The sequence below is a fragment of the Notolabrus celidotus genome, chromosome 16 (assembly GCF_009762535.1).
Source record: "Notolabrus celidotus isolate fNotCel1 chromosome 16, fNotCel1.pri, whole genome shotgun sequence".
NCBI classification, from domain to species: domain Eukaryota; kingdom Metazoa; phylum Chordata; class Actinopteri; order Labriformes; family Labridae; genus Notolabrus; species Notolabrus celidotus.
In genome coordinates, this window is record NC_048287.1 from 25764590 (window position 1) to 25785637 (window position 21048).

Below are 21048 nucleotides of genomic sequence, written 5' to 3' on the forward strand. Positions count from 1 at the left end.
GCATTGAAGTTGCATTTTACATAATTTTACAAGACACTGGTAAAAATAACTTTTCGTTGTACTATGGACTCCAAAACTGTTTTGAAATGCAAAATAATGACTTTTAAAAAATCTTATTTTCTGGAAGTTTTGTTTTTAATTAAAACATTTTTGTGTGTAAATCTAAAAGTTTTGCTTGCATACTGTCAGGACTTCAGTCCTCACATATCCTGTTAAATTCTGCAGTCTGTGTGTTTATCAAACCAGCTGATCACATCTGGAGGACACCAAAGGGACCAGAGAGGAATTAGCTGTTACGTCACACAGTCCTTGTTCACAGCACACTTTGACTGACAGTCTTCACAGCACATGTGTGACTTCCTGCTGGGTGGAAGAGTGTCAGATCAAACACTAGTGCTCAAACTGATCCTGTAGATTCACTGAGTTTGTGCAGGAAATCCTCTCAGATCAACACACCACTGAGCACTGGAGGACTTCTGATTCATTTCATTCACATTTAATTTCTTCCTTCAGAGCACATTTGAGAAGTATGTATTTTAATCGATGTATAATGCCGACATGTCTGGAGATGTGTTACAGCATGCTGTCTGTTCATGTGTGGAAACATTGGGCAGAAATGAACACAAAGAGAAGTCGCTTCAGTAAATCTGGAATAATTTATTTCTTCTGTCTCCTCTCTTTTTCCACTTCTTCTTCTGACATGGAATAACTTCCAGTCTTTCTTTTTTAGAAACAACAGCATGAGACAAGGCACAAACAATAACTCAGTGTATAAAAATATATCCGGCATGTTTTATCTGCATTTCTGTATGCATTGTGGTGAACAATTTGTCTTAAAAAAAGTGCAAACATTTATTATTTTGCTCATTCCATCTTTCAAAAACATCTTTAAAGTGATTTGCCGCATTAGCAAATTGACAGAGAACACCAAGCATGTTAAAAAACAAAAATATTCAGAAGTTTAGTAATTGTCCAGTGCAAATAGTTCAGGATGATCAAAGCAGACTTCGCCAGCAACTCTGCTTTCTTAACACTTCAAAACCCTTGAGACAAAATATGAAAACCCTCCCTGCTAGCATTCAGCTGGACATCAAAGCATCGTCTGTCATTAAAGATCTACATCCTTGATTCTCTTGTGAAAAAGAAGCTCACTGGCAATTTCCTCCCTTCAGGTGTCATCACATCTCAAACACCTTTGTTGTTAATTAGCAGGAACCAGCAGGACGAAACCATCTCGAGCCTTCTTGAAATCCGCGTTGGCCTGGCCGGGTTTGGTTTCCACCGTGACGCTCTTTGGTTTTCCTCGCATGTGGAGCTGAACGGATCGGGAAACCTTCACAGGAAACGGGACCTTTCTTATCCTGGAACAGAAAACACGATTTTTGTTTTACTTTACATGTTGGGATTACCAGTCGTCATTTTCTAGTTCAACCCTAAACTCACACCAGGGTCATTTCTCAAATATCTCATGTATATCAATAAAGCTGATGCAATGATGGATGACATTTCAGGGGTCCGAAATAAAGACTGTGGTTCAACTTTTAAAGAAACGCAAACACAAAAAGATACTTAAGGATGAACATTTGGTGGAAATTCAACCACTGAAAAGTGTTGAGTTTTCAGCTGGGTGAAAACCAGGCAGCAACCGTTGAGGCTCAAAAATGCAGCCAGAGTAGGTTCAGCAAACAGCAGTTCCTCAATTGGCCACTAGAGGCTGGATCCAAAGGTGAATGAATCCCATAGAATGTATAACATGGATGCAGACTCAGTAATGTCCCTCATTAATTGTTGAAGTTTTGAAGCCCCCATTGGCTCAAACGAGTTGTTGGACATCCTAGCAAGAGGTAAGCCTTCTGGCTAACAGCTACAACATGCCTGCCTGTTAGTCAGATAGGCCCCTAATTATGCAAAATAAAAATAAGGTTTATTACTGATGTAGAATTGGGCATCTTTTCATGTGTGTTAATGGGGTCTCCTTGGCTTTTGGAACCAGCCTCAAGTGGACATTTGAGGTACTGCAGTTTTTAGCACTTACGCAATGACTTCATTTTTCACTACTGGAGGTTGCCGCTTCATCAGTCTCCAGTCGAGCCCACATAAAGAGGCCAAAGTAACAGCAAAATAGAACATGTTTACAGCCTGGTACATGAATGGTTTCAGTCTCTTTAGGTAATTTCATTATTTTTAACAACTGCACAGCAGCTGAACGTTTTTCTGACTTAACATTTATTCAGGATCGGCTGATTTGACTAAGAGGTCGATGCAGCCAGCTGCCAAAATTTTGTCAGCCTGCCTCAACTCCGCCTGTAGACTTGTTTACAGATTAGCTGAAGGTTAAAATATGGTGACTGCCAGCATTTGGCTTCATAACCATAGAGTGTATAGACCAGGGGTTCCCAAAGTGTGGGTCGGGACCCCCTGGGGGGTCGCCAGGCACAAATGGGGGGTCGTGAGATATCTTCCAAAAAGTTTTTTTTTTTTTTAAGTTATCTAAAAGTAGTACATTTTACCCATTATAGTAAAAAATATCGACAAAAATAGTAGCTAAACTTGAAATAAAACCTTGAATAGAAAATGTAATGAGTTTTCTGCCTTTCTTTTTGCCAGATGACTCCTAAATTTAGGGTTAGTGAACAGTTGATTATCACAAGCATCAGTAGCAGTAAGTTAATTCATAACTGCACAGGAAACACAGACACATGCTCATATAGGTAGGCTTATTGTCTGCAGACCAGCTAAATGAAGCCACATTAAATCACTTTGAGGGACAGTGGGGGTCGCAAGTCTTTGGCACCTATGTTTTGGGGGTCACGGGCTGAAAAGTTTGGGAACCCCTGGTATAGACCATGGATGTAGTCTCAGTGACGTCCCTCATTGGTTTCTAGAGAGGCCTTTTAAAGCCCAATGATGATGACCACTGTGTTGAAAATGCTGACTCAGCAACTTGAGGCCTGTTGGAGGCAGCCTCAAGTGGATACTTGAGGAACCGCAATTTTTCCACTTCAGCACTGGTTTCATTTTTCAACACCAGGCTACTGCTTGTTCATAACACCTCTTCAGAAACAAATGTCCAACATTATTGAGATGTCAATGCTTTATACAGACTTTGGTGAATTCCCATTTGAGCACAAATTAGCTAACTTTATGGCTGACTTAATCTTGTTACCAGCATGAGAGAAAAACAACAATCCAGTCTCTAGTTGGTTTCTGGTTCAAATATACAGAAAGGCATCCGTCCAGAGAATAGATTTTAACTTTCATTGTTTAATTGCTCATCAATCTGTCTTCAAGTTTTTACTTCTCAAACACATCAGATATGACTCCAACCAGACTGGACCAGGTGGGAAGCATACCCTCAGCACATCTTTAACCTGAGAACAGATTATCATGAAGGCTTTATGAGAATTTGTCTGTTTTATTGACAGTGTGTCATGGATCTCTTCACACTCCATCACGTCATGAACAATTTCAACTGTTCACAGTAGCCTTGAGGGTGGAGGTTTTTTGGCGTCACACATCCGATCCCTCTGCTGACAGCTGGGACCGGGAAGTGTGACTCTGCTTGCTCGACAGGCCGCTCGATGCACCGTCAGCTGAAGATGATCCGCTGTGAAGTGGCCGCTTCCTGTCGGCCCTCAGAGACCTCAGCCCGGCCGCAGCGACCCCACAGCTCCTCCAAACACACGGCTCAGAGTGTGCAGTGTGCATACAAAGAATTCTGCACCGATTCTGTCTACGTCATGCCCGTCTCTCTGGAGAATACTGCTGATATTTCTGCTTGTGACGATGCTTCTCAGATTGGCTCGTCTGCACTTTGTTTGAACCCGATGTAAAGGCTTTAGAAAGCAGATGCAGAGCCCGACTGCTATTTGTGGACGCCTTTGAATGTTGATAATGTGACTGATAAGGGAGGCTGGCTCGTGCTTGTAAGCCAACCTGGCAACTGTCTGCCAACTTTGGCAACAACAACATCCTAATGTAACTGTCAGTGTCCTGTTCTCCACAGAGTGACTGCTCCTCTTCAAAAACATGGCTGAGAATCACAGCAGAGGAAGTCTCACTGTTAAAAAGGTGTATTTAATTTATGCAGATTACATAATCCTCAGTTATGCAATGGGGCTGGCAATCTGGTTTAGGACAGTAGGAAGAGACAGCAGGTAAGAGCATCAGACAGATAAAGTAAAATCTGAGAGTTGGAGATGGAAGAGGTGCTCAGCTCTTTCACTTTAGTAAAAGTAGCAACTCCAGGAGGTTTAAGTTCTTCATTTCAACTTAAAGTCTTTCTTTTAAAGTATTACTCTCAAAGTGTGCACAGCGTTACAAGTAAAACTTCTTGTGCTATGAATAAATGTCATAATTTATAGGGCTTGGTGTTGAAGAACCTCATACTTCAAATCCATTTTGATTCTTTGGGTCACGATTTGTTATTGGTATTGATTCGTTATTGGCTTAAATATACTTTGTTATTCTGACCATGTTAACATGAGAAAATGAAATGCAGAACTCAGGTCTTGTTGCAATAGATAAGTGCTAATGTCGTATGAGGTAATGAATAAATAGTAGTCGTGCAAGAGCAACAGAAGCTGCTGCATTGATGCGCACCGCCATCTTGATCTAAAATAAATGTACGTGTTGGTACTGGTAACGTGGTTTCTTCTCAAAGCCATTGAAGATCGCCACAGAGTGTTAGCTTTACTGCAGTTTGCAGACAAACAAGTTGTTAAGCTGCATTTGTTTGCTATCCACAAGTCTAGCTTTAGCCGCAGGTTGCAGAACCTCAATAGTTGTGTAGGTTTGTTGTGCTGTTGCAGTAGTTAAATACGGTTTCACAGATCTTAAACACAAAATGATTTTATATTGACTTCTTCTGTTCATGTTTTACATCTAAATCCAAAATGCAACCAAACATCAGCTTTTAATGTTGTCGGTGCTGACTTTACATTACTATCAATCAATCAATCGATCAATCTTTATTTATATAGCGCCAAATCACAAGAAACGTTATCTCAAGACACTTTAAAAACAGAGCAGGTCTAGACCACTCTATGTTAAAATATTAGCAAAGACCCAACATCAAGACAGGATACGATCCAGTCCCATCTTACAGACAGGACTCAGTCTGATCTCATCTTAATCCACCATGAGCAGAGCACTTTGTAGCATTTAGCAAGTTACAGCAGCAAGGATAAACTTCCTTTAACAGGCAGAAACCTAGAGCAGGACCAGACTCATGTTAGACAGACATCTGTTTCAACCGAGTTGGGCTATAAGAGTAGGAAACATTCAGTTGGTGGCACTTCCCATTCTGCTCCTCTCACTGTTATCTTTGTGTATTCCTTCGGATGCAGTCTTACCTGGAATTGTAAATATCAGCAGCATTTAGCAAGTTACAGTGGCAAGGACAAACTTCCTTTAACAGACAGAAACCTCCAGCAGGACCAGACTCATGTTAGACAGACATCTGCCTCGACCGAGTTGGGGTTGGAAAGAGGGATAGAGGAGATGAAGAGAGAGAGATGATAGTGGTGAGACGGATAGTAGTAGTTGCAACCGCTGGAGTCTGGAACATCCACAGCAGCAATCATCAAGTGACAGTGGCAAGGACAAACTTCCTTTAACAGGCAGAAACCTCGAGCAGAACCATGTTAGACGGCCATCTGCCTACCCACCACTGTCACCACTTTGATAAGTACACAAGAGTGGTTCATAGTACGGCAGCACCCACAGTGCCCCCATAGGAGTGGGGCTTTATTTCAAAGTAAATAATTGATTCCAGGATTGTCTGCATTTATAATGAATTGGTAAAAAATATATTGCAATGCATTGATTATCGATTTATCCTGAGTATTTCCTGCTGTGCTCTCACATCGACTCACCCCGACTTCTGCGGAAATGTGACCAGAGGGCTGGCAGGGAAAAGTCCAGCTGAAGTCAGAGTGAAAATTTCAGTTTGCATTCACACATGCAGCCAATCCCGAAATTCTGAAGGGTTTCAGGAGTTTGTGCATGTGTGAATGGAGCTTAAAGTAAAAGTATCTCAAAATCGTATTTGTATGTACTCCACAATTAATATTACAATACTTTAGAAAATGTACTGTGTTTCTCTCCTCACTCCTCAGACTGCAGACAGAAGCAGAGACCGGCTCCTCGCTCTAAGTTTCCCATGAATAGACTTCATTTGAATAGTGCAAGTATTTTATGCCTCCTTTTCAAAAGCAAAACTGACAGTCTGAAACAGCATGACCTCAGTAAATCCTGCAGAATACATAATGACCCTCTGTTAACACGTCTCCTCCTATTATTCAAACCATCCTCCCTTACATATACATATGCAATAAGGACACAACTTGCAGGCACTCCAGCCTGCTGCGTCGGCTTGATAAAAACAGCTCATGTGTTTGAGGCAGAATCCATCACATCTGGTGCAGAATCTAAATAAATACGTCCCTCTTTCTTTTTCATTTCACAAGCTTAACATTTTGTGCCTATAAAAAAAAAAAGAGTCAATCAAATTAAAAACTGTGAACAAATTCCTCTCTGAGAAATGACTGCTGCTTTTTTTGGAGAAAATTAGCGAGGTCTCACATAAATAAGATTAGCCTTATTTAATTTAGATAAAAGTCTTTTCAATTTTCAGAACACAAGACGTACAGTATGTCAAGCTTAAAACTGATATCACTCTGCTCTCTTTCCTCGCCTTACAAAAACCAAACCCTGTCATGTTTCCAAATCTGTCTCTGCTCATCAAAGTCGCTCCAACAGGTGTGGCCTTGCTGTGTTTTTTCTTTCCCCATACGGCCCCTCGTCGGTCTCAAACCCCACCTCCCCTAAACCCTCTAAACCAGCTGTCCGGACCTGCTGTGGCTGAGGCAAACCCGACCCACAAACCCACTGACCTCCACAGGGTTTTGATTTGTGTGCGATAATTGATCTCATCGCGTCGGCTACCACAAGAGAAACCTGACACTGGCAGAGAGCGTGTTGTGGAGGAGCCTCTGGCTGAGCCCGAGGACAGACGAGGATGGGCTGTGAACGCCTGTGGTGCAGAGATGTGCAACTTTCTGCTGCTGTGCGAGGAGAACTGAAAGCTGCAGAGGCTGAGATCGTCCAAAACAATAGTTAGAGAGCCAAACAAGGCAGCAAAAAATAACCATGGGGCGCCATTGGCCTAGCGGTCTAAACGTGCCCCATATACAGAGGCTATAGTCCTCGTTGCTGAGGTTGCAGGTTTGGATCCAACCTTGTCCATTTGCTGCATCTCTTCCCCAACTCTCTACTCATCATATTTCCTGTCTCTCTTCAGCTGTCCTGTCCATTAAAGGCAAAAATACCCCAAAAATATAACTGAAAAAAACCCCCAAAATAACCATAACAGACCTAAATGTATTCCACTAGGTTATTTTTCCATCACAGCACAATAGATGTTATCCCTGTGTTAATTCTCCCAAAGACAAACAGAGCCTGTTTATCTTCAAGTCTTTGCAACACTCTGGTAATTGTGCAAATCTCAGATCCAAAATCGTAAGCAGTCTGACCCTGATAGAGAGCTGCCAAACCTCTGAGGGAGGAGGAGGTTAGGGTGGATAGTTGGGTTTCCGTGTGTGACACTGGATGCCGAAGTTTGCATCCCGTCTCCAACCGGCAATCCCCTCAACCACGACCACAACTGTTTCCTGATTTTAACCAAGTAGGTTGAGTTGCTTCAAACTGCAGAAACCCGTTTGAAGTGGGTTGGATAAGTACAGATCTTGGATTCATCCTGTTTGTGTCTTTCCTCATTAAGAAGCTTTAGAATGATGCTTTGCTTGTGGAAGCTGTGATTGGACCAAAATGCAGAACACCAGGAAGCATGGTTGGTATTAGCTTGTATTTTCAGCTTTAAACATGTCAGTCTTAACATGTTTTCATTCAGTTTTCCAGCTTAGAGCCTTGCATCGAGCTGCCGAATAACAATCTGGCAATGAGTGAGTGAGCATGTGAGCAGGTGAGGCTTATATATTGGTGTGATTGGAAAGCAGTTGAGCACACAGGTGAGCAGAGTCAGCTGATGGGACGGGAGTTGATGGCAGGCAGAGTGGGGGTGGGAGGTGGAGCAGAACTATCTCCTCCAGTGTACCTGATGAAATATAGAAACTGGACTCATGCTCCCTTCCTTAATATTAGTGTTAGATGTTCTTTTGTTATAGCTGTATACGTTTTGGCAGCTTATGGCCACACCACCCAATCTCATACACTTAGCAGGGTCAGGCCTGGTTAGTATTTGGATGGGAGACCACCTTATTGGTACTGTAAGCTAGAAGCAGATGCGGATCAGTGGTACAGTGGGTTATCTCCCAATTGGAGGGTTGGCAATTTGATCCCAGCTCCTGTAGTCGAATGCGTTTCGCCTGAGTTGCATAGCTTGGGATATGTGAGTTAATACTGATGGTCACATCACACAGCCGCTTCAGCCACCAGTGTGGGAATGGGTGGATGTGACAGGAAGTTGAGGAGAGCTTTGAGTGTTTGAAAGATGAGAGAAGTGCAACATGAAGTATGATCTATTCAGATTCTACCATTGTTGGAAACATGTTCGCATGTTTACAGGTATTGTTCTCAGTCCTCATTAGCTGTGCATGGAAACCTGTTCTTAATGATGCAATTCAACGCTTTTGCTCTCAACATGAGGAATGTGTCTCTACATTACTGTTTCTGTTTAGACTTAGGGACGGATATTGAGTTCTGATGTATGTTCTTATTCTGCATTGAAGATCAAGAAGATAGTTAAGATTCCTTCGGGCAGAGAAAGATAAGAAGCGCGAAACCAAAGCACAAAGATTGTAAACAGGGGGAAAAACAGCTAGGCTTGCTCTTTGGAACCAGCATACCTTCAACTCTTAAGCTCACAGGTTAGCACATTTTAACGTAAGTCTTATCCGTACAATAAAGACCATAAAAACTGCCAACTTGTGGGTTTACTGCGGGTCCCGTGCTGGACTATTTCTTGGCTCTGAGCACATCTCCGTACAGCAACAAGGTTTGAGCCAGGAAATGTTTCGGCACAAAAGCTCTTGTAAATCAGATTTTAAACAGATTAAACAAAAGAGATATTAGGTTTGGGAGCCTTATAGGTTTTAGCAGAGAGGATTTGGTACCTTTGGACAGAGGCTTGCAACCTGTTTCCTGTCTCTGTGCCATGCTGAGCTAGCTGGGGTTAGGAGAGTGTAGCCTTAATTAGAGGCATGGGATCAGAAGGGGCTGCAGGGTGGTGCAGTGGGTCGCTCTGTTGCCTCAAAGCGAGAAGGTTCCTGGTTCGAGACCCCAGTCGGGAAGATGCCTTTCTGTGTGGAGTTTGCATGTTCTTCCCGTGAATGCGTGGGTTCTCTCCGGTGTTCCGGCTTCCTCCCACAGTCCAAAAACATGCTCATCAGATTAATTAGTCACTCTAAATTGCCCGTTGGTGTGAGTGTGTGCGTGAATGGTTTTCTGTCTTTCCATGTTTGCCCTGTGATAGGTTGTTGACCTGTCCAAGGTGTACCCTGCTTTCTGCCCAAAGTCAGCTAGGATTGGCTCCTGCCCCCTGGTCAAAATAATGGATGGATAGGTATGAGAAGTGTTTTGAGCTTCACTTCAGAAACATATCTTGATGATTATGTGTCAAACTTATCCTGAAATAAAAAAAAGGACAACCAGAAGAGCTTTACATTTCTATCCAACAGGGCCCGAATCCTCCACCTCAAAGCCCCTGCTCCTTCCCTCCTAATCGACCCGACATCCGCTCGCCAACACAGCCCTGCAATTTCCCCTTTCAATCTCAATTAGCAGCTCCTCAGCTCCCTGGCAACCATTGCTTTGGCAACAGCAGCATCTGCGGCCCTGAGCAGGGGGGGTAACGTGGGTCGAAGCCGGGCAGGCGGGGAGTGAACCAACCTGCATGCGTTGTGTCACAGTGTTGATCATCACTATCCAATCTCATTCATTATAATCACCATCAGCGTCATCGGACACAGCGGGCCTATCGCAACCAGCTGCACCCCGCGTCTTGAGGCTCGTCAGGGGGCATTCTGGGAAAAAAGTGAGTCACTCTGGAAACTCAGTGGAGCTAACACATTTAGAGTTATTTGTATAAACGATTTAAAGGAAAAACAACACTTGTGTCCTGAATCTTAAATTGTGATGTACTGCAACAGCAGAGGCTTCAATCATTCCTTTAGAGTCGGGTCATTCAAGAGCGATAAAAGCTAATCAGTTTAACAGCAAGTCCGTTAGAGAGCACGCAGAGGAAGAGCCAAACATTTCACCCAATTGATTATCAGTGATTGGAGACAGTTGAACCTTATCAGGGGGTTTTAATGCAGCTGTAACATTTGCTCTACTTCAGATCAAGCCATTGCACAGGTCTCTGTCAGAGTGACATCCAGAAGAGAGCCAAACACGTGCTGTCAGTGATAAAAACTTCTCATGAGTGTCTGTGTGCTATCAAACACGACAGAGATTGTAGTGACGAATGAAAATGTGGTTTGGGAAATCCATTTGTTGCACTCTGAGGTCGATTTAGAGGCAGCACGTGTGCGCTGTTTGAATCCACAAAGAGGCCTTTTGATGCTGGAGCAGTTTTCGAGGTCAGTAGCTGGCCCACAGGAGGCTTTAAGACACTTGAACAGAAAGTCCCAGAGCTTTAACGAACAAGCTGGAGGCGCAGACAGGACGTGTGAAATCATGAAATCTGCTCCTACATTGTCCAGGTCTTTGTCATAAACAAAGGGATATGTAGTTTTCACTGTCTCTGAGTCGTTCCGGACACGCTTGATGTTTCTGCAGCAGACATGTCTGCCTCCAGCTTTCTGTGAAATTTGTTTCTCCTGGCAAATGGTTTCCATTTCATGCACATCAACTTGATGAAGCGACACAAAGTTCATGGATGGATTCGACGGATTCACTCAGTTTAGAAATGGTCTCCTCTGCTCGGCTGTGAAGGGTCGGGCTGGCAGAAAATGTCATGTTTGCCTGCATATCATCACCCTCCTCCGCCAAGGAGGCTAAGCTGTCTGTGCTGTTTGTTTTCCCTGTTTGCAAGCCAGATCATGGAAAAATATACTGACCCAAAATACTGACCAGACCTGAATCCAAATCACAAACAAGCAATGAGTTGATGTATGAACTGGACTGTGTATCCTGAAAACTGAAATATTGGCCTTGGTGAAGGTCAGTGCTCACCTTTTATTAACTAGTTTTACCATCAACACTGATTTTACATAGAAAAATGTGGCAGAACTCCCCTTTAAATCTCTGTCATTACCATGTAACTTTAATATTTCATTCAAAGCATGAAGACAGTGAATCCAACATGTTGATACCAGGCAACCTTGAAAGACTGACACAGAAAACAGTGATAATAAACCACAAGGAAATTTTCTTAGAGATAAAATCATCATGAATGTTAATGTGTTGGGATGAAAACGTATTTTCACATTGAGACTCATTCATTCACACATACTTACACCAGCTGATCACACATGTCAGAGAGAACGAGCTTGTAATCAGCCTGGACTCTGAGGCTAAATGTGGCCAAATCACTGAGCAGCACTATCTGTTCGCTATATGGGGACTGAGAAGGAAATAGGTCAGTGTTCATATTCGTCATTTATGTCCACCTCTGGTTAAAGGTGTTGTCTCTGTACAATCGTAGAACCCATCGTCTGATAAGGATAATTGCCTCTAAGAATGAAGGCCAAATTTCAGCCAATCTGGAGTAGCTAGCGGTTAGGGATTAACAACTTCAAATCAGGAATTCCCACACTTTTCTGTGCGCTTTAGAAGCAACTGTGATCAAAAAGCACTGCCTTGGTTCATTACATCCCCACAGGAGCCTCATCTGTTACTGGTGAGTCTCAGTTTCACTGTAAATAGTGAAGTTACACAAAGGCTTTACTTGGTGGTAAGAACCCAAAAAGAAACACATTGGCTCATTTAATTGCAAACAGTTTTGAGTTTGTCAAAATAACGAAATATGGAGGTTGTAAATCGAAACCCTGAGTTGCTTTTGCAACACTGCAAGTCAAGTAGGTTTGTCAATCAAGCTAAATTTCTTGAACTAGAATGAACTGTAGGCTTCTTTTGCATAAAGATATCTGCTTATGGAGATAAATTAATCATGAGAGATTACCGCTGGTGATAGCTAAAATGTTCTCTCAGGAGAATGTGATCCACCTGCTTTTGCTCTCCACACAGACTGTTACACCTGCATTCACCAAAGCCTGCTGGTACATAATTGGTCAGAACCACTGGGACTAAATCCAGACCCCTGTCTACAGATCATACATCTTCATGTAGGTTGAGAGATGAGGTGATGAGCCATGTATCAAACAAAAAACTAGAACCAGAAGTAGAAAAATAGAGTGAAAAACAAGAGACTGAGAGTAAAAAGGAACAAAGTGATGGAGGAAAGTTCAGAGCAGAAGCCGTGTCTCCTGTTGCTCCGGCCAGCAGCACAGACCAATAGACGAACACATTTAGGACAGCCACTGAGGGAGGAGAAAAAAGGGTAGGAAGAGAGACAGAGGAGGCTATTTCAAGCTTCAGATGACGCCTTTCACGACCTAAAAAGTGAATTTAGGAGAAAGAGGGACGAATTTCTCAAACTGTTTACACCTAATGAGGTCAAACAAGAAAGTCAACAAGTCTGTAGACATCAGTGACAGGGAGCTGTGTGTCTGTGGTCATTAAACACATCACAAGACCTCGCACTTCTACTTTGAGGTTAATGAAATCATGTCTTTTTTCTCACAGTATTCCTGCAACACTGTGCAGGGAGGGGTGACCCAGAAGATTGCTATTAATGCAACACATTCCCAGGTCTTTCCATATTCATAAGTGAAAGTGCTGATTTAGAAAAGAGGAGAGGGTGCTGGAGAAGAAGGGAAGCTGGAGGAGGAAGAGACAGAGTAAATGAAAACAAACAAAAGGCAGAGGAGTGCAAATTAAAATTTCACTTTTCTCTTCCCAGAATAGAAAAATAAATATTGATTAAAAAGAGACATAAGAATATGACTGTTCTGCGGTTGGTGAGGAAGAAGTACTCAGACTTTATTTAGGTCTGCTTCTGTTAAAGGGCTGTGAGACAGAAAACAATAAAAGAGTTATAACTTGAAAATAAATTGAATGAATGAACTATTCATCAAATCAAACAGAGTGAGGATCTTAATTGTCAGCATTGTGTAAAGGTGTTTTGTGCTTCATTAAACACAATATCTAAAAAGATTGTTTGAGCCCCTTAAGGATGATAGATGACGGATATTTTTCGTCAGCTAAACTATAATAAAACAGCAAGTCTAAAGTTCGATACTTTGGGCTTCAACACCAAAGTATCAGAAAATTAGTTTGTTGACTTTGTAGATTGCACCTAGCTTACACCTCTGCTTCTTTAGCCCAGCGTATGCATCACGTCACAGCAAAGTCTATAAGAAAATGTGTCCAATATGATGAGGCTTGGGTTGCATTCAAGTGATTGAGTCCAAGCTCGGCTATCTGTCCACTTCATCCTGTTGTTGACAACTTGATCTGACATCTTTCAGAATAGAACAGAATAGAATAGAATAGAATAGAATAGAATAGAATAGAGTGAACTACAATAGAATAGAAGAATGAACTACAATAGTAAATAATAGATTAGAACAGATGTTAGTATAAATGAAAAGAATGAACTAGAATAAAATTTAATAGATTACAAAAGAATAGAACAAATTAGAATACATTAAAATGAAGTAGAATAGAACAGAACAATAACTCCTGGAATAGTGGAGAATAGACTACAATAGATTATAGTAGAATGGACTAGAACAGAATAGAATACAACAGAGTACAACAGAAGAGAATAAATAAGAATACATCAGAATACATGAGAATTAAGTATAATAGAAGAATAAACTAATACAGAATGGAATAGAACAGAATAGACGGAAAAGTGTACAATAGATTATAGTAGAATGAACTAGAATACAATGCAATACAACAGAAAAGAATAAATAGGAATACATTAGAATACATGAGAAAGAAGTTAAATAGAAGAATAAACTAATACAGAATGGAATAGAATAGAATAGACAGAAAAGAGTAGAATAGATCAAGTAGAATGAACTAGAATTCAATAGAATAAAAGAGAATAGAACAAAACAGAATAGCACAGATTAGATTATAATATAATCAACTTGAGTAGAATAGAATAGGATGAAACAGAATAGTCCAGATTAGATAGTATAGTAGAATGAACTAGAATACAATAGAATAGAACAGAATAGAATACATTAGATTAAATAAGAATGCATCAGAATGAAGTAGAATAGAAGATGATCTAGAATGGAATGGAATGGAATTAGACAGAATAGAACGAAATAGATAATCTTGAGTTAACTAGAATAGATTAGAATAGAATAGAATTAAAAATAACAGAATAGAATAGCCCCTCTGTAGGTATTCATAATCAAATTTCAGGGGTTTTAAACTTCCTGCTAAACACAAAAAAAGGGTTCATTACTCTTCCTACACTCATCAGCATTTACAATTTTCTCCTTGTATTAAAAGTTCCCCTCTCATGATGCACAGGACTCACAAGCTGTGTTTGTGTTTGAATGTGTTCACAATCAGCAACACTGGCTACAGTAAACCATAATCAATATCTGTAACGAGTCCCTCCCTCTAGCTTCCTGTTCTTAAAACATGTGAAGTTCAGGATCAAACAGATATGCAAGTTGTTTCACGCGAACATGCGGAAACACAGCTGGTGTAAAAACTTTTATAGTGATGAGGGTCGTGATCAGTAACATTATCAAATCCCCAAATTGCCATTTAAGTAAAGAATCCTCCTCAATCTTTTAAGGCCGGGGCAGATCATTCCTTAAATCCTGCCTTTAGCCCACTCATACTCCTCCAGCTGCCCCAGCAGATGGTCCAAGAGCAGACATCCCCCTCCAAACACACACACACACACACAGACTCCCTCCAGCTCAGTAAACATACCGACACACACACTCGCTCATTCATGCTGACAGCTCAGGCCCAGGTGACAGGAGGAGAAAGCAGGAGAGAGAGGATGAGGAGTTTGGTCGAGGATGAAGAGGAGCGAGCTTCACTGTGGGAACCAGAGATGGATGTGACATGACAGGAAACGAGACAGCTTGTCTTCGCCGACCTCTCCGCTAACATGGAGCAGCTTTGAAGTAAGGCCTCTACCTTGTGAGTGGAACGCTGCATTCACTGACCCACTTTCAAACGAGACTCACTTTGCCACAACTCTCTCGTCTGCAAACACTCGCCGATCCTCGCTCTCGTGTTTGAACGGCAGAGATGATAAAAAAAGAAGCAGGAATCACAATCGCTCCATTCAGCGTGTCCTCCTCTGACCATTCTCCAAACCTCATAAACAAAAATGACGTGCGCGTGACTCTCATCTTTTCAATTTCACTTCCTGACAGAAGGAAGCACAAGAGGAGTGTGTGTGTGAGTGTTGTAATACTCCTCCTCCCCCCATGCACATGCTCACACACACTTACACGGCTCACCCCTGACTTTGTCTCATGAGTAGCCTGGTTGAGGTCACGACCCCCCTCCATTCACCGCAGATGGTGGCACAAAGACAGGCGGAGAGCTGGAACTGACTCCCCCTCGATGGTCGACCCTCCTCTGTGACGCCCGACGCACCCCGAGCAGTGATGCACAGCTGCTGCAGGGACCCCAGTAACACACATACCCCCCAACCTAAAGGCCCCAAACTCAGACCACAAGTCTAAGACTCATAAAACCCACAAAAGCCTCACCAGGGATCTGGGATCAGCATCTGAACACAAACAAACACACACACACACACACACACACACACACACACACACACACACACACAGAAGGACTCATAAAAGTGGGAACACACACCCTGATGCTGTTGCCGTCTGCACGGCCCCCAGAGAGCAAAAACAAACTCAGACATGTGGTGAGTTATCTCTCTATGCCACCAAAACTCTCACGAAAACTTCTAAATGAGTGTCGATAAAGTTCACCAAAGTTTGTTTTTGAACAGATAAACAAAATAAAACTAATACATCACAGGATGTTCCAAGCAGAGTTCCAATGATGCTAAGCTATGTACTGCTGCAGATGGCGACATGAGTACCATCTATCTAGAAGCATGCAAAGAGGTGGGGCTGAAGCCTGATTTAGACTTCTGCGTCGCCCCTACGTAGCAGGGATTCTGAGTGTATTATGTTGTGAGATGTGCCAGAGCGGCTGAAGGCTCTGGACCCCACGGTGGTTAAGCGGACAAGGGTGTAGTGAGGTGAATGGAAGACAAAGACAATGCCATCGAGCAGACCCATCACAGGGCTTGCCGTCCGCATCGAACTGACGTGTAGTTACATTTTGGAGGAGGTGCACGTCAGCTACGTACGTAGGCCTCTGCGTAGGAACAGGAGATACACAGACCCACAGCGTAGGCTACTCCGTCTATTCCACACGGAGGTATAAATCAGGCTTCAGGCTGATTCACCAACCTATTCATCAAACCTTCTCACAGCAATCACAATTAACAAGATGAGGAATCAAGACCTAAACAGTTTTCTGAACCCGGCTGTAAACTTGTTAAATTAAAAGGTGCTATATAAATAAAAATTAGTTCAGTACCAGCTTAATCTCTAATTGCTGCATCGCTGGTTAGTGGGGGAGGGTTGCTTAGGTGTTGTTTGTTTATGCAGTAATTATGTTTAAATTTCAGTAATATAGGTCCATATTGTAATTCTAAAAATGTTTTCATTGTGATTTTAATATGCACTCATGGGAGACAGGCCTTGAGCTAAAAGAGACTCAAACAAACAGATGCAGATGGTTCAGTTTGTTATCATGGGACTAAAGTTTGTTAATCTACTCAGAGGCATGGAGCTTCAGAAACACCGGTGGACCTTGTTTCAAAGAATCAGCCTTCAAACTTCTTTTTAAAACTCAAACAGTGAGATCATTATATTCATACATGTATCAGTGTGTGGTGTGTTTTTTCGTTAGTATAAAGGATTCCCTCTGCTGTGTGTTTGTCTGTATTTTGTCCCTTTTCCTACGTCACAGGCTCTGGTCCTGGCAGGATTTGGAGGATTAAGACTTTTTTTGAGACCAATCCCAGCTGACCGTGTGCCGTCTCAGCGGGCCACACTTACAACAACACACCCACACTTACACACAGACACACACACACACACACACTGACACGCCCACTGACACAACCAAAACAGTCTGCTGTGTGTGAAGACTTGCGGGTCATGCCATTCAAAGGGAGTCTGGCGGAGATGCATGTGGGAGGATGTGAATCAGATTTCTAAACAGAAATGACAAATCAGGTTGGGGTGATAAATGTGATAAATGTCAGCGCGACTGATTCATTTCACGGACGTTTATTCAGAGCAGGCCGCAGACGCAGACAACTATGACACTGATAAATGCCAAGAATATGATTTGCGTAATTGTTATTCTGCGTTAATAGACTCGAGGCTCTTTGACCGCTAACAATGATTCTGATGCTGATGTGTTTGTTCATGTGTGCTGAAAGGATGCATGTTTTCTTTTCAACAGTCACCTCACCAGCTGATCTCCTCATTAATATCTCCTCTCTGGTCAGAGCTGTGTAGTGAGAGAAATCAGCCTCTGTTGTGTTTTATTCTAATGAAATAATGTGTCATCACACAAAAAAAATCATTGCATGTTCCCTGAATCATGCCAAAAAAACAAGATAGCTGTTTGACGTATAATGCTTTGGTACATCTTTTCAAATACTATAAAAATGATATAGATTTAATCTGATTAAAATAAAATCAACAGAAAATAGTTGCCATTATGAATGATATAAAACAGAAAGTGCACAACCCTTAGTGATCTAAATTCAGGTATCTAAACGAACACAGCAAAATTCATGCAAAACAAAGTATATTTCACCGTTAACAATGTAAAATGCATGTGTAATGCACAGTATGTAATGTGTATTGTACAGTGGATAGTGTATATTGTGCAGTTAAGTAAGGGAAAATGTACGGTTTGCAGGTGGTTATGGGAAATAGAATCCGGACAGGGTGAGCAGGACCCCGACTAAAAGTTACTTTGAAGCGATCAGTAACCTAAATGTGCTCTCACATGCTCCATTAGTTGCTAAGAATGCCAGACATGATCCAACATGTAAATATTTGTGTTGTTTAACCTGCTGAATTAGCATCCTAACCAAAACTAGTGTTCTAGCCACATTGTTTACCAATATGATGCTAACAGAAACTAACGGTTTACCGAACCGACCCAAGCGGCAACCTCCGGTCTAAAAATATGAGTCCAATGCGTAAGTGCTAAAAACTGCAGTTTATCGAGGATCCGCTTGAGGCTGGCTCCGGAAGTACCGGAAAACCACATACACACCAATTCAAAAAGCTGATCTTTACAGCAGAAATAAACATGTTTACAGTCTGGTACAAAAGACGAGTGTAGTCTGGATAGCTCATTTCTCGATCGGCACACACTGTATGTGGGATGAATTATTTTTTTCTAACTCAGCAATTTTCGAAGATATTGAGATTACGAGTCTTCCAATGAGATGGACAGCTGACTTGATTGACAGGCAGGAACACTGTAGCTGTTGGCGAGGAGGCTCAAAGCCCGCCTCTTTACGTCAGAGTGGCTCAACAGCAGCACTATGACTGCCGCCGATGATTGGGCTCAAAACAGCGCTTCAGAAACAGATGGGTGACGTCACGGATACTACATCCATATTTTATACAGTCTATGGGTTTACCTCACCTTACGGTTTATGGTGTCAACAAGCAGAACCTAAATGTGCCAGAACTCTTTTCCGTGGATTGATTTGACATGACGTGTGATCAGTTGCGTTGGCGACATGGCGTTGCTCATGTTGATGAAAGATTATAACCGTGGTCAAGGGGTTGTCAAGCGATTTTGACCAATCAGAATCAAGCATCTTACACAGCTGGAAGATCAGCAAGGAAGCCAGGTAATAATAATAATGTATATTTCACAGTGGTAAATGTGTGTATCATGGTGGACAATGTACATTGCACAGTAAATAATGTGTTTTGCACAAAGGAGAATGCAAATATACTTTCAACCGTAGACAAATATTTGAGTTGGTAGAAAACTGATTGAATGGGTAGGAAAATGTAATGCAGTAGTTAAAATGTTTTGCAAAAACAGATATCTCCATTTTTTTTTTAAAATCAAAAAAAAATTTCTTTTCAATATACATTTTTAATAAAGTTACATTTTTAAGATACCTCTGATTAGTAATGTCATTTTGACTTAATCAAACTAGTCAAAGCAACCAAACTCCAATTGATTGATAATACCTAAACCTAGTCATAGAAAAAATATGTTTTTTGAAACATTTTTTAAAAAAAATGGAAAAGTGAGTTATCTGTTTTTGCAAATGAACTCTTCATATGCACTAGGAGAAGATCAAATCAAAGAGGAATATGCATGTGTAGGTATTCAGCTGATTATTTCACAATGTCATTAATCAGCTTGATTATCGGCCTGACTGATTAATCAGCCTGACTATAGTCCACCTCTACTGTCTTTGCCAAGACTCCCTCAGAAAAGGGACCACCTTGTGAAATAGAGCTTACTTTAATTTAAAAAACTTCTGTAATTATTTGGTGTAGCCTGAAAATATGTCAAAGAACAAACAGTTTTTAACTACTTTCCCATACTTATCAGAGGCCAAAGGATCAAACACAATAATCACGACCTGTTAGTCTTCCAGGAAGTGTGAGAAATGAGTAAGTAGAGCAGTGGAGCCTGAGAGGAGCTTTTCCAAGATCTGTCTGGAGGGAAGCCTATAGTATTAGACTTTGACCGCTCATGTATTATGGGATTTGAATATATGGCACACTTTGTTTGTTAAATCGAATGAAAGACAGATCTGTTTAAAAAAGTATTTAAAACGATAAGAGATATCATCAGGTTTGGTCTCATCTACCACCGGACCATTTTAAAGACTGCAGTGCGAACAGAGCAGGAAGCTCAAGGACATAATTAGTGATTTTTTTCTCGTGAGAGAAGGTGTGATCTTGTGGGACTTACCGTGCAAAGTGGTCCACGATTGATCCCACCAGCTCGCCCACTCTGTCCTGGTTGGGGCTCAGCTGGCCTCGCTGCAAACAGAGCAGGACGTCATCCTGGGTGGACGTGTGTAGCGCCACCATTTGATCAACCCCGCTGGTTACACTCATTCCTGTGAACTGGTGAGAAAAAGAAAAGTAAAAACTCATCAGACATCAGTTCATGACTGCTCTGAAAACTTTACAGACACAGTGGCTGGTGTACTTGATTTTATTCACAGTTGAGTTGTTCATGACTGCACACTCTGTGTCTCTAAGAGTCACAGTTTTAAAGAAGATGCTTTATATTTCAGAGTCTCTTCCTTTGAAAGAGATTTTGACAACCGTACACAAATATGTGATATTTAAGATTCCAGGTCAGACTGCCTCTGACAGACCCACAATAACAGTGAGAAGAGCAGAATGGGAAGTGTCACCAACCAAATGTTGCCTACTCTTACAGCCCAACTTGGTCGAGGCAGATGTCTAACATGAGTCTGGTCCTCCTGGAGGTTTCTGCCTGTTAAAGGAAGTTTGTCTTTGCCGCTGTAACTTGCTAAATGCTGCAAAGTGCTCTTCTCATGGTGGATTAACATGAGATCAGACTGAGTCCTGTCTGTAAGAGGGGACTGGATCTTATCCTGTCTTGATGTTGGGTCTTTGTTAATAATATAACAAAGAGTATGGTCTAGACCTGCTCTGTTTGTAAAGAGTCTTGAGATCATTTGTTGTGATTTAGCGCTACACAAATAAAGATGGATTGACTGACTGACTGACTGACTGATTGATTGATTGATTGATTGATTGATTGATTGACTGACAGCTCACAAACATGGAAGTGAACATAAACACAACTGTGCCCCATGTTTGTTTATCTTCTAAAGTCACGTTTGATCACACAAGTTTCTGTGAGATCTGGTCTCTGTGGAATCACCATGGTTAA

General features: G+C 41.7%; 1 protein-coding gene across 1 annotated transcript in view; it reads right to left on the reverse strand.

Annotated features, from left to right (window-relative positions):
* Positions 1-637: 637 nt before the first annotated feature.
* The window catches only part of myo1g (myosin IG), a 68493-nt gene continuing 48082 nt past the window's right edge, over positions 638-21048 (reverse strand). Inside the window, exons 22-23 of the mRNA XM_034704543.1 lie at positions 20089-20246; positions 638-1361 (exon numbers count right to left, since the gene is read on the reverse strand). Coding sequence (XP_034560434.1) covers positions 1202-1361; positions 20089-20246 — 318 coding nt within the window. The 3' untranslated portion in view covers positions 638-1201. The remainder of the gene's footprint in view (positions 1362-20088; positions 20247-21048) is intronic.